Source organism: Piliocolobus tephrosceles, chromosome Y (genome assembly GCF_002776525.5).
Source record: "Piliocolobus tephrosceles isolate RC106 chromosome Y, ASM277652v3, whole genome shotgun sequence".
Lineage (NCBI taxonomy): Eukaryota > Metazoa > Chordata > Mammalia > Primates > Cercopithecidae > Piliocolobus > Piliocolobus tephrosceles.
This window is the reverse complement of record NC_045456.1, coordinates 6,339,322-6,352,227: the sequence shown is the minus strand read 5'-3', so window position 1 is coordinate 6,352,227 and position 12,906 is coordinate 6,339,322. Positions and strand designations below refer to the sequence as shown.

At 42.1% G+C, this 12,906-nt stretch overlaps 1 protein-coding gene across 8 annotated transcripts in view; it reads left to right on the top strand.

Annotated features, from left to right (window-relative positions):
- The window catches only part of REPS2 (RALBP1 associated Eps domain containing 2), a 202,036-nt gene that overhangs the window by 178,767 nt on the left and 10,363 nt on the right, over nucleotides 1-12,906 (top strand). For all 8 annotated transcript variants that reach the window (XM_023198938.2, XM_023198937.2, XM_023198942.2 and 5 more), the window contains 3 exons: nucleotides 3,819-3,902; nucleotides 4,940-5,085; nucleotides 8,876-8,981. In XM_023198938.2, coding sequence (XP_023054706.1) covers nucleotides 3,819-3,902; nucleotides 4,940-5,085; nucleotides 8,876-8,981 — 336 coding nt within the window. The remainder of the gene's footprint in view (nucleotides 1-3,818; nucleotides 3,903-4,939; nucleotides 5,086-8,875; nucleotides 8,982-12,906) is intronic.

Here is a 12,906-nt window from a genome sequence, read left to right as displayed (position 1 = left end):
CCCTGCAGGAGGCTGCATGCGTAGACTTGGGCCAGAACATATGTTATCTTCCAAGCAGTAGATTTCTAGATAAAAGGCAAGAAGGGGCCTCAGGTTCAAGTTGTATTCTTCAGCGTGGTTCACAGGAGGCCCTGCATTCAGGTGGTTACTGGGCCCTCACTCAGCTGTTAATAAAGCTGACTTTTGGCTCATAGAGCTTGGAGTATGCCTCCATTTGTATGAACCTCCAGGGAAAGCAGGGTGAGGGCTTGTGTTCCCTAGACTCCTAACAGTGAATGACTCCTGGACAGCTTTGCTTGGTTGTTTCCCAGGTACTTCTAACTCAGTCTGCCTAAAGATGAGTTCCCCCTCACTTCTGTTTCTCCTGTGTTTCATCTTGGGGATTGACCTTAGTGTTCTTGTGGTAGCTCCAGCTGAAATTATGGATGTTGGAGCATGCGAGGCCCTTTGTGAGCTTACTTTTGCGTCTTTCTCACCGTTCCCACACATTACTCTTTTAGCCCAGGCCTCAGCTGAGACATCACCTGCTCCTGAGTCTTTGCCGACCCATGGAACTGGGTACTTCTGTAGTCCCCATACTTGCCCTCCACAGTCCACTGAAGCAAGTTGGCTTTATTACTTCCCTGGTGCTCCCACTAGACTTTTAAGTTTCTCTTAGGCAGGATCTGTATCTTGTTCATCCTTGAGTGCCAGTGCTAGCACAGGGCCTGCCTGTAGTGACTGCTTAATAAATATATCTTGAATGAGTAACACTCAGGCCTGAGAGTACCTGAGATTGTATAGCATAGTGGTTATAAGCTCAGCTTTGGAAATCAAGGCCTGTGTTCGGACTCTGCTATTTGTGTGATTTTGGGTGAGTTCCTTAACTTCTTGATCTTCAGTTTCTTCACCAATAAGATGGGGATAATAGCTACTTCCTAGGGCTGTGATGATGAATTGCAATGATACATGCAAAGCCCTTTGATCAATGTATGACACATAGTAAGTGTTGTGTGCATCATAGTACCTATTGGCAACAACAACAACAACAATATAGTTATCTTTAATGGAAGGGAGAAAGCTATAAGAACTAGTTGGAACTAGAAATCAGGAACGTTGAGTGCTTGCATAGTGGATTTAGAGGAGATGGGGAATTGCTTGGGATAAAATGTAGGAACAGATGGGATTACCCTGGGAGAGAATGAATAGGGAGGGAAAAATGGGTGGAGGAACTAAAGACAGAACCTTAAGAAATCCTACATTTGAGGGATAAAAGGAGTCAAAACAGGAAAAAGAGCAAATGACTACAATTAGGAGATTGCAGCTTCTCAGATGCGAGGGGCAGGAGTTTAAAAAAGATAGTCAAAGGTGCTATACTGGGCAGAAGATCAATGAGGAGAAGACGAGAAGAGGCAGCCATAACGTGTTAAATGGGAGTATGTTAGCGCCCTTGGGAACTAGCCATTTCAGTGGAGTCAGAGGAAGAAGCCATGTTCTGAAGGAGGTTAGAGAAGGCCAGGTTAGGGATGAAGTCAGTTTGTTGTGCTACAATGTTTCTGTAATGAGTATTATCTGTGGGTCAATAGATGACTGTTGTCAGTATGATGTAGAAGTCACATTGGTTCATATGTAGGGTTCGTTCTCAGCACATGAATGTTTTGGCATCACTGGCTACTAGTGGCTGAAAGCAGACTAACATAGCTGAAGGCAGAAGACTGGGGGAAATGGGGGACATAGAGAGCTGCTCACGAGACCCAGTCACCCTGTGTTCTTCCACTTGACGGATTCACACCCACTCTGTCTTGAAGTGCTTTGGGGACATTCCTTGCCAATCTTGGTGAGTTTAGTCACTGATTCCATCCCACTCAGCACCCTCGACCCTTCTGATAACTCCTTCGACTACAGTCCCCCTTCCTTTTTTAAGGTGCAGGGCCACAATTACTAGAGTGGTTTTTTTTTTCCCAAACTGTGTCCAGCTTTATTAAAGATACTTTTTGTGAACAATCATGGTATTTCAGGCAGGACATGAGCGACAATCATTAACAGTATACAACTTTAAGACTCCCTCCTTCAATGGACTTCCAAAATCAGAAAGCCCTGGTAAAACCCAATGAAGTCTTCATTTGGTGCCCCGAAGAGGGAAAGTTCAGAGTGAGGGTTGACATTTCACATTCAACGTGCTGTTTAACAACTTTTCATGAGCTGACCCTGACTTTCAGGAAATGAAATGAAAATGGCAGAATTTATCTGAAGATCCACAATCTAGAAACAGAGCACGGGTCTTTCAAGGGTTCTCGCTGGAAAGTCCAGATTGCCAGCCTGACCGGTAACCAGTTATTGGGGGCCAGACCCCAACAGGTATCTGGGTTTGAGGGAGTTAAGTGTATATTGAAGGCAGAGAGGGAGAAGGGGACATAAAAAGGAATTTGTTTCTCCACACCACAAGGCCTTTGTGCCAAGGTGACTGTGTGTGTCAACGTCAGACAGTCCCTCTTTCTGGGAGCCAAGAAGATGTCTTTCAAAACTAGAAGGGAAAGGTGTTTTCTCCACATCAGTCCAGCTTCAGAGACTTTTTTTTTTTTTTTTTTCTTTCCCGAGATGAAGTCTTGCTCTTGTTGCCCAGGCTGGAGTGCAGTGGCACCATCTCGGCTCACTGCAACCTCCGCCTCCCGGGTTCAAGTGATTCTCCTGTCTCAGCCCCCTGAGTAGCTGGGATTACAGGAACCCACCATCACGCCCAGCTAATTTTTGTACTTTTATTAGAGACGGGGTTTCGCCATGTTGGCCAGGCTGGTCTCGAACTCCTGACCTCAGGTGATCCAGCCGCCTTGGCCTCCCAAAGTGCTGGGATTTCAGGCGTGAGCCACCGTGCCTGGCCTCAGAGACATTCTATTAGTGACGTATGCCCCTTCTCCATAAAACAACAATGATGTGTTCGGTGTGCTAACAACATAGCTTAAAAAAAAATTTCTGCATTTTTATAAAACTTAATAAAAAATAATACTTCAAACTGCACAGTCACCAGAAATACACAGTTATCAAAAATGCACACACTTCCCTTGGCATCCCCAGCGCCTTCAGCTTTCTGTGCCTGCTCTGTTTTGGCCTCTGCATTTTCTGCAGTTATTCCCCTCCTTGCCAGCATGGGCTTTTCCCTTTTCCCCCTTTACCTTCTTTCCCTTCTTCGCAGGGGCCTCTTTAGGCTTGGGCTTTGGAGGAGCAGGTTTGGCAGATAACCTTGCAGATCTTCTCTGTGGTTTGTCCTTACTTTGGTTTTGTCTCTGTTAGCGTCCCCTTCAGCCTTTGTCTTGGGCATGGTGGCAGCCACTGCAGTGGAATGTAGGTGCTGGATCCGGGGATGCAGCAGCGCGTGGGCTTTGGTTGGCCTGGGAGATAGTTCTTACTTCTTCTTCACGCTGTTCATAGAGTGTTTCTTTATTATAAATTTAACATTTAAAAAAATCAGAGTTTTTAATGATGATGATTGTTTTTGTTGGTGCTCGTTAAAATCTTTTTTTCAACCCTGTTTTTCTGATAAGCCTTGTTATTTTTAGAGTTTGTTGTTGCGAAGCATTAGTTTTTTAGCAATACATACGTTCAATTACAGAAGAAATTCCCATGATTCCTTTTCCTAAGGTTGAACAATCTGAGAAGGAGGGTTAGTTAATAGCAGCATCTATAGGAGGTTTTTCCCAAGGATCAGCAGACGTAAGCATTCTTGGCTGCAACTTGGCCTAAATCAGTTTTCCCTTGGTGACTATCTTCCTAAGTGCTCTTTATTATATATTTAGGTGATTGTGTTTTTGCATTTCTGTCCTCTCTCTGATCTCTTTCTACAGTCTGAACAAGTGTCAGAGGCCGAGTTACTCCCACAGCTGAGCAGAGCCCCATCCCAGGCTGCAGAAGGTAGTCCAGCAAAGAAGGTAAGGTCAGCCTGAGGACGCTGTCAGATGGCATTGCGAGTCCCACCCATGGGCTTCTTATCTTTATTAGGTGATCTATTGTTTTAAGGTTTCTGTGTCCTGAAATGAATGTCAATGATCCAGATTTCCTAGACTGTGGGTTCTTTGTGAAGATTGGGGTCCTGAAGATTCCTGGGCTTGACCCTTGATGTCATTTTGTACATGACAGTACATACTCAACCTCCTTAGCCCCGCAGCTAAACATGGTGGCCTTCTTTATGGCAAGAGCAAAAAGGGCTGTGGAGGGGGACAGATGTCTTTAACAAAACCCCATCCACCTGCTAAGCCTCTATGAGTGCCTCTTGGAGTGGGGTAGTCTCTCCTTCTTGGTCTTTGTACCATGGTTTCCTCTTGCATCGTGGCATTTTCACCTGGCATCTGCCCAGCCATGCCATCGGGTCACCTGTCATTTACTCAGTAAGTACCCCTCACTCATCATGCTCTCCATTCATCTCCTCACCCTCTTCTTGTCCTCCAAGGCTCTTCTCCCTTCAGAGAGAGTGGGCCTTGGACTCAGGAGCACAGGTGAGGTAGAGTCCTCCAAGGAAGCAGGCCAACTGTGTCCTTCCATAATACACTGTGGCTCTTTTTCTTGACTTTATGTAGGAATTGGGGATAGGAGAATGATGAGCATATGATTAAGACCTTTAAAAACTTCCAAAGCTTAGGTTTTAAAAGGCTTCAGAGTGAGGCAGGAGCCTATCTTGTCTTCAGTTAGATAAGGCCCCATGGTGTGAGACGCACACAGGGTCTGTGTGAGTTTCAGGTGACAAGAAGTAATAGACTTCTTGAAACATTTAAAAAGAAAAAGAAAAAAGGGAAGACCACTGGACTCTGATGCCTGTGTCCCCCCAGTTCTTGCTGAGCCATGGGTCAGTAAATAGAGTACCCTCCTGATCTTGGGACTGGGGCTAAAGGAATGTGGGACACTGGCAGGAAGAGTGGAGGGAATATTTAAATGTTTAACTTCTAATTTTTATTTTGGTTTAAATCCGCAGGATGTACCGTATTCTCAGCCACCATCAAAGCCCATTCGTAGGAAATTCAGACCAGAAAATCAAGCTACAGAAAACCAAGAGCCTTCCACCGCTTCAAGTGGGCCAGCTTCTGCAGCAACCATGAAACCGCACCCAACAGTCCAAAAGTAAGTAGACCACATAAACAAGAGCAAGGTAGGAATCTCGCTCTGAGATGTACACAGATATGTAAATGTGTTGACATTTACATGCACACCAACAGAAGGATTTCATGGTTTTAAGTTTTTTTGTTTTTTTTTTTTCATGGTCGTAGGTTTTATCTTGCTCATCTCTGTGATGGGATTCAAGCCTCCCAGTCACACAGAAGGCTTTATAAGCCATAGGACTTAACCTGACCTAAAGGGGCAGGCAAGTCCTAGGCTGTGGTGTTTGCTTTGGTTTGATTTCTTTCCCTTCCTCTCACCTTCTGTTGTTTCCTACCCCTCTTCCTTGTGAGGGCCCAGATTTTCCTGGCAAGACGACAGTATTGTAAATGTCAGTTTTGCCTCTCTGCCCATGTTATCTCCTTTTCCCTCAGGGCAAATGGCTAGCTCCTTCACCCACAGACACACTTTCAGTAGGTGTGGTATGTGATGGTTTCTGTTGTTGGTCGCCTCAGCACAGAATGGATACATACAGAACTTCCATTATATTTATCTAACCAGCTGGAACAGGTATTGGAGGGAGGGTGGAGACATCTGTGGACATGGCCAGGGACTGAGACAATGATGCTGTGGACAAACTATTCTTCTCTGTAAAACTTTGGCTTTGAGAAGAGCCATCACAAGCTTCAATTTCTTTGTAGTGAAATTGAGGTAGGTGTTGAGGACAGAAACCTGCTCCTGTCACTTGACTGCAAGTGAGCCTGACTGGTCACTAACATAAATGCTCAAGACCCATCATGACCCTGCTTTTGGGGTCTTGCAGGTCTCAGATGCTGCTGCAGATTTTCTTCTGCTTACACTGTTGTAGAACAAAAAGCAGCAGGTTCTGTGGGAGATGTTAGCAACTTGTCTTTGAAACCAAAGTCCCGTTCTGAATCTCTGCAGCCCTCTCCTTCAGGCGATTTTCTTTTTTCTCAAATGGACAGGTCCCTGGTGGTATAAGTCCATAGAGGAAGTATATTTTGTTCATCACATTCACCGAGAGCTTTGACCATCTTCCAGCCCCTGTTAAGCCTGGAAGGTGAATCCCTATCAGGAACAGAGATGGCTCAGTTTTCTTCCATGTTCTACCCCAGCACTCCACTTTAATTTCAGCTTCATGTTAATTTTAGTCATCAGTGGCTTAACATTCTCCAGAGTAGTTGTCAGGGCATCTGGTGGAGTTCATACAGAGATCTTTTCTTTTTCTCTTTTTTATAACAGCTTTATTGCAATGTAATTCACATAGCATACAGTTCATGTTTTTAAATGTACAATTCAGTAGTTCTTAGTTTATTCGCAAAGTCATGCAACCATCACCACAATCTAACTTTTGTCATGCCTAAAATAGTATCAATGCCCATTAGCAATCCCTCCCCATTCTCTCTTTCCCCCTCAGCCCCTGGCAACCACGAATCTCCTTTCTGTCTCCATGGCTTTGCATATTCTTGTCATTTCACGTACATGGAATAATGAAAGGTGGTCTTTTGTGACTGGCTTCTTTCACTTAGCATAATGTTTTCAAGGTTCATCCAAGTTGTAGCATAAATCTGGACTTATTTTTTTATGGCTGAATAATATTCCATTGTATTGATAGACCACATTTTATTCATCCATTCATCAGTTGATGGACATTTTGGTTATTTCTGCTTTTTGGCTCTTAAGAGTAGTGCCACTATTTGTGTACATGTTTTTGTGTGGACTTACGTTTTCATTTCTCTTGGGTCTGTACCTGGAAGTGGAATTGCTAGGTCATGTGGTAACTCTATCTTTAATATTTCAAAGAACTACCACACTTTTTCATAGTGGCTGCACCATTTTATGTTCCTGTTGGCAGTGTATGCGAGTTCCAATTTCTCCATTTTGTCAACACTTACCTTTTTTTTTTTTTTATTACAGCCATCCTAGTGAGTGTGAAGTGTTATCTCATGGTTTTGATTTGCATTTCTTTCGTGGCTAATGACATTGATCATCTTTTCATGTGCCTATTGGCCATTTGTTTATCTTCTATGTGAATAGACATAGAAATGTCTATTCACACCCTTTGCCCACTTTTAATTGGATTATTAATCTTTTTATTTTTGAGTTATGAGTTCTTTATATATTCTGGATACAACTCCCTTGTCAGATACATGAGAAAATTGAGCCATCTTTGTAAATGTTTTCTCTCATTCTGTGGGTTGTCTTTTCAATTTCTATTTATTTTTATTTTTATTTTTTTATTTTTATTTTTTTTTTTGAGACAGAGTCTCGCTCTGTCGCCCAGGCTGGAGTGCAGTGGCCGGATCTCAGCTCACTGCAAGCTCCCCCTCCCGGGCTTACGCCATTCTCCTGCCTCAGCCTCCCGAGTAGCTGGGACTACAGGCACCCGCCACCTCGCCCGGCTAGTTTTTTGTATTTTTTAGTAGAGACGGGGTTTCACCATGTTAGCCAGGATGGTCTCGATCTCCTGACCTCGTGATCCGCCCGTCTCGGCCTCCCAAAGTGCTGGGATTACAGGCTTGAGCCACCGCGCCCGGCCTATTTTTATTTTTATTTTTTAGAGACAAAGTCTCACTCTGTCACCAAGGCTGGGGTGCAGTAGCATGATCATGGCTCATTGAAGCCTCGAATTCCTGGGCTCAAGTGATCCTTTCCCCCTCAGCCTCCTGAGTAGCTGGAACTACAGGCATGAGCCACCATGCCCAGCCAATTTCATTTTATTTTTTGTAGTGATGGAGTCTTACTATGTTGCCCAGTCTGGTCTCAAACTCCTGGCCTCAAGGGACCATCCTGCCTCGACTTCTCAGAGTGCTGGGATTACAGGCCTGAGCCACTGCACTCAGCCAATTGTCAATATCAATCAGATCTGTAAAGTGGTCACAGTCCATTCTAGTTCAGTTGCCCTTGTCTAGAACCCATCTCCCAGTGATGGCACATATGGCTGTGTTTCTAGGAGAACATCAGTTGCTCTTTTGCTCTAAGAATTCGGTGTTTCCTGCTGTGGGATGAAAGGTTGTAGATTATCCCTGTGGTAACCACACTGATTTATCATCCCAACCATGAACGGTTTTGAAAAGTAAAGAGAGTGTTAATGTACTTATACTGAACAGACAGTTCAAATGGAGATTGTAATGGGCACAGTAGGATGCGTGGTCACTCTGGTTATGCCTGTTCTGTGAATTTGCTGTTAATTGGGACATACTGGTATTAAAACGTTCTGTATTTTTCTCAAGTGCCACAGATATATGCTGGTCTATGCACATACACATGAGTGCACATTTATGCACACACACACTTACACTTAGGCATTCATGCCTAATAATAAATAAGGTAGAGGTAGGTAGTCTGGCTAAGTTAATGTAGAATTTTTGGGAAAAAGAATGTTCTTCTATTATTTTCCTTCAGACTTGTCCACAGGGGACACCTGCAAGTCTTTTAAGTGCTATTAATTCTTACACAAAAAAGGGCATTCCAGTTAATATGGTTTGTCAGGAAGAAATACTTATTAAAATGTCTTGGAATAAATGGAACACAAATGTTTGAAAAGGCCCACTTCAAAGCTTTTATTCAAGTTATAAAATGGGAATTACTTCAGGTGTAAATAATTCATCCCAACAAATTTGTTTCATTTGGTGTCTATCTGCCTGACTGCCTGTGAATATGAGATTTTATTTTTGGAGCCCTGTATTGTTAACCACTTGTTAGTTTAACACCTCTCATGAACCAGATTCTGACCCTCAAGGGTTCAGATCTCTAAGTCCTTTTTCACTGAAGCGTTTGTGCTTTTCTGTAGGCAGTCTTCCAAACAGAAGAAGGCCATTCAAACTGCTATCCGCAAAAATAAAGAGGCAAATGCAGTGCTGGCTCGGCTGAACAGTGAGCTCCAGCAGCAGCTCAAGGTAAGGAATGAGTCCCAGATTTGGATGACCAAGCTTTTCCCTGGCTTTTAAAAAGTTTTTTTTAATTTAATAGACATATAATAATTGTACATATTTATGGGGTGGGGTGCATAGTGATGTCTCCATATCTATCATGTACAGTGATATGATGTGACAATTGGCTGACCATTTAGTTCCATCCCTGTTGATAAGACTTGCCTCTTTGTTCTCAAACCCTTTTTGGAAGGTGGAGAATTACTATACTTAAGTTTCACGGGTTGGTTCTTGCATAGCCAGAGGAAGACTAGTGACTTTACTATGTAGGCTTCATATTGTGTGTGAGTTAAAAGGAAAGACAATCTATTACGAAGGCTGTTTGAAGCATTCTCTGTTATCCAAAGCTTCTGGGTAAGCCCTTAATTATTTACGTCCTCTCTAAAAGAGAGGATGTAAATTCTTATTTCAGTAGAAGGAAGTGGCCCTGGTACTACTATCAAAGGCTGGCTCCTCCTCTGGTACCTTGCAAATGGTTCTATTTCACCTTCTCAAGGACATCACCCCTGTTTCTCTTCATCATTACTCTCCCCTGTATTGGTTTCTCAGGGCTGCTATAACAAAAATACTACAAATATGGTGGCTTAAGATAACCAAAAATGATTCTCTCACAGCTCTGGAGGCTAGAACTCTGAAATCAAGATATTGGCAGAGCCATGCTCTCTTCAAAGGCTCTAGAAGATAATCCTTCCTTACCTCTTCCCAGCTTCTGGTGTTGCTGGCAGTCCTGGATGTTCCTTGGCTTATAGCTGCATCACTCCAATCTCTGCCTCTGTTGTCACATGGCCTTCTTCCTGTATCTCTCTGTGTCTGTGTCCAAATTTCTCTTCTTACTGTATCTTCTTATAAGGACGCCAATAATTGGATTAGGACCCACCCTAATCTAGCATGACCTCATCTTAATTTGATTACATCTGCAAATAACCTATTTGCATATAAAGTCACATTTACAGGTACTGGGGTTAGGACTTGAACATATATTTTGAGGGGACATGATTTTACCCACTATATCCCCCAGTTCTCTACTGGATCATTCACCATCCACACGTAAATGTGCTCCAGTATTGTCCATTACACTAGGCCAATTACTGCCCCATTTCTTTGGTTCCCTTTACAGCAGAGTTTCTTAGGAGTGGTTTTTATTCAGTGTCTTTACTTTCGAACCAGTGATTTTCTCCTCCTTCCATTTCAGTTGGCTTTGTCCTCCTCCACTCACACCCGTCTTGGGGCTAAATCCAATGGGGCTGTTTTAATATTATTAATTTTTTTTTTTTTTTTTTTTTTGAGATGCAGTCTCGCTGTGTCACCCAGGCTGGAGTGCAGTGGCCGGATCTCAGCTCCCTGCAAGCTCCGCCTCCCGGGTTCACGCCATTCGCCTGCCTCAGCCTCCCGAGTGGCTGGGACTACAGGCGCCCGCTGCCTCGCCCGGCTAGTTTTTTGTATTTTTTGGTAGAGATGGGGTTTCACCGTGTTCGCCAGGATGGTCTCGATCTCCTGACCTCGTGATCTGCCCGTCTCGGCCTCCCCAAGTGCTGGGATTACAGACTTGAGCCACCACGCCCGGTCAATATTATTAATTTTTTCAGAAGAATTCTACACAATTGATCATTTCCTCCTCTGAAATTGCTTTTATAACTGGTTTTTGATATACCATACTCTCCTGGTTTTCCTTATGCTTCACGGGTGCTTCCTGTTTTCATTTTCTGCTGTCTCTTCCTTCCCTGACCTCACTTTTATACCCCAACCTCATTTGCCCCAATACTTTAGTATGAAAATTTTCAAACATACAGGAAAGTTGAAAGAATAATAAGTGACTGCTTGTATAGACATCACTTCAGTTCTACAATAACATTTTGCTATAGTTGTTTTTAATCACATATCTACCCATTTATCCTTGTGTCCATCAGTTCATCTTATTTTGACATATTTTCAAGTAAATTGCAAATATCTGTATACTTCCCCTAAATATTTTAGCATGCATATAATTAGCTGGAGTTCAATATATTTTTACCGTTTTTTCTTATGATGTAAAATGTTTACCCAAAATGCATGCACAAATATTATTATTATTATTATTATTGTTATTATTATTATTTTTGAGATGGAGTCTCGCTCTGTCACCCAGGCTGGAGTGCAGTGGCGTGATCTCAGCTCACTGCAAGCTCCGTCTCCCGGGTTCACACCATTCTCCTGGCTCAGCCTCCCGAATAGCTGGGACTACAGGCGCCTGCCACCACGCCCGGCCAATTTTTTGTATTTTTAGTAGAGACGGAGTTTCACCATGCTAGCCAGGATGGTCTCGATCTCCTGACCTCGTGATCTGCCTGCCTTGGCCTCCCAAAGTGCTGGGATCACAGGTGTGAGCCACCGCGCTTAGCGCACACACAAATCCTAAGTGTACATTTGCTGAGTTTGTAACAAGTACATGTACTTACTGAATCCAAACACCCATAAAGATAGAGAGTATTAGCATCACCCCAGAAAGCTCCCTCATGCTCTTTCCTAGTCAATTCCTGCCCTACCCACACAGAGGCAATCAGTATTCTAATTTTTATACCATAGTTTTGCCTGCTCTATAACTTTATATAAGCGATGTCTTACAACTTATACTTTCATATAAAACTGCTTTCACTTAGTATTATGTTTTTGAGATTTATTTATATTGTTGTGTGTATCAGTAATTCATCCATTTTTATTGATGAGTAGTATTCCATTGGTTGAATATGTTACCGTTTGGTTATCAGTTCTATTGACAGACACCTGGGCTGTTGGGCTGTTTCCAGTTTTTGGCAATTTGGAATAAAACTGCATTTTTGAATAAGTCTCTGTATGGACGTATGTTCTCATTTCTCTTGGATAAATACCTAGGATTGGGATTCATAGGTAACATGGTAAGTGTATGTGGTTAGTTTCTGAGAAACTGCTAGATTGTTTTCCAAAGTGGTTGTAGCAATTTGTACTCCTACCACTAATGTATGAGAGTTCCAGTTGTTCCACATCTTTGCCAACATTTGGTGTTATGATTATTAATTTTAGCCAGCCCTGTAGTGATATAGTTTTTATCATCTCCTTGCTGACTAATTATGTTGACCGCTTTTCTTTGTGATTATTTACCTTTCGTATCTTTATGAAATATCTTTTCAAATGTTATTTTTCTCCAAAGTAGTCTATAGATTTATTATAAAACCAATAAAAATCCCAGCAGGATTTTTTGTGATTAGACAAGCTAATCCCAAAACTTATATGTAAGGGCCAAGGAGCTGGAATTGCCTAAACAAATTTGAAAAGGAAGAACAAAGTTGGAGGAATAACTTTACTATCAAGCTCCAGTAATCAATATGCTGATGCATAGATCAATGGAATCGGATACAGAGTCCTGAAATAGACCACATGAAAACAGCCATTTGATCTTTGACAAAGGTGCAAAATCAATTCAGTGAGAAAGAATAGTTTTCAACAATTGTTTTATAACAATTTGTCATTCGCATTTTAAAAAAAGCCTTGATCTAAGCTTCACATCTATACAGAGATTAACTTGAAATGAGTCATAGATGTAAATGTAAAACATAAAGCTATAAAATTTTTAGAAGAAAACAGAAAAATCTTCATGATCTGAGTTTAGAAATAACACCGAAAGCACGATCTATAACAGAGAAAACCTAAAAAAATTGGACTTCATCAAAATTAAAACCTTTTATTTTGCCAAGCATAGTTAAGAAAATTAAGAGACAAGCTGCTGAGTGGGAGAAAGTATTTGCAAACCACATATTTGATAAAAGACGTATGTCTCAATTATATAAAGAGCTCTTAAAATTCAATAATAAGAACTCTCCAAAACATCTCAATTTAAAAATGGGCAAAGGATTTGAACAGACACTTCACTAAATAATAT